The sequence below is a fragment of the Anopheles cruzii genome, unplaced genomic scaffold (genome assembly GCF_943734635.1).
Source record: "Anopheles cruzii unplaced genomic scaffold, idAnoCruzAS_RS32_06 scaffold02700_ctg1, whole genome shotgun sequence".
NCBI classification, from domain to species: domain Eukaryota; kingdom Metazoa; phylum Arthropoda; class Insecta; order Diptera; family Culicidae; genus Anopheles; species Anopheles cruzii.
Window position 1 is genome coordinate 1,667 of NW_026456285.1, and position 1,210 is coordinate 2,876.

The window sequence follows — 1,210 nt, forward strand, 5'->3', positions numbered from 1 at the left end:
AAATTAATTTTACGCTCGGTTTTACCCCCCAGTTTCGATGTTATGATTACCGATTAGTTGACTTTTAAAACTTCAAAATTTGAAAACATCAAACGTCAGTCTACAGAAAAACTCTGGATCGTTATAAAAATCGGATTAAGCACAACAAGAACTTTAATAGAGATACTTTCGATTGCGACGGTGCCGGATCAACGGCCGAATCGGATCCAAAGTAAGGAGAAATTATGAAACATAAACTGGCAAACCACTTGACCCAACTACTAAACACAATCGCAATCGGAACTCGGCGGCGCTCCACATCTCCGGGGTTCGTTCCCGGTTCGCGGCATCCTTCGGTTCAGGTCACCGCCACTGCCGCGTGAAAATGCGCGAAAAACCCGTAGTCACGCCTCCCGTGGAAAGCCCGAAAATATAGAAAGTCGAAAGTCGCGCGTCGCTCTCTCGCGCCCGCGAGGTCAGGCGATGCTCGGGTTTTCCCGAGCTCATTTCGCGTGCTCCAATCTGTTTTTTTTCTGGCATCTGCCTTTTTTGCGGTGCCGGAACCGGAACGGCACTTATTTAGGAGACGCTTATGTACCGCGGGCGGAGAAGTTGCCGTGACGGCCGCGGCAAAGACACGGCAAATAAAATATAAAATGGCGAATTGAAAAAGCGACGTTACCTCGCCAGAGGCCCGAGAGTGTTATACATGTTGGTGTTTGGTACATTTCGGCCGCGGTTGTAATGAGCCTTTTTGGGATTTTCTCTCGGGCATCTCGTTCATGATAAATAGTTTCAACCTCTTCAAATCTTCACCTTCGAATCCGCAGAATAGACGAAGGAGCGAAAACTGTAGCCGATCGAACAGTCCGTTCCTTAACCCGGCCACCGACGGGCTGGACGGGCCAACGTGCGGTCGGAGTAGCGGTAGCAGCGGTAGCAGCAGTAACCACCAGCATCATCTGCACCATCACCTCCACAACAACAACAACAACAACAACCACATCAAGCCATCGAACCTGCTGCTGCGGAGCGCCCAGGACAAGATGTCGCCCCTGTCGATGGCCTCCGGGCCGGGATCGTCGAGTGCGACGACTTCGGCGGCGGCGGCCGCGGCCGCCGTGGCAGCAGCGGCTCAGGTGCACCTGAACGGAACTAGTGAGTACATATCGAACTCTTGCCAGCAAAACTTTTACTTCCCTCCGGACGCCACCGATCGGCAAGTCTGACT

General features: G+C 52.1%; 1 protein-coding gene across 1 annotated transcript; it reads left to right on the plus strand.

The window, feature by feature from the left end:
• Positions 1-809: 809 nt before the first annotated feature.
• On the plus strand, positions 810-1,137 carry LOC128276851 (serine/threonine-protein kinase NLK-like; the record flags this gene model as incomplete). Its single annotated transcript, XM_053015308.1, has 1 exon — positions 810-1,137. A coding segment is annotated over one exon (328 nt), but the record flags the coding sequence as incomplete, so codon positions are not given.
• Between the last annotated feature and the right edge of the window lie 73 nt (positions 1,138-1,210).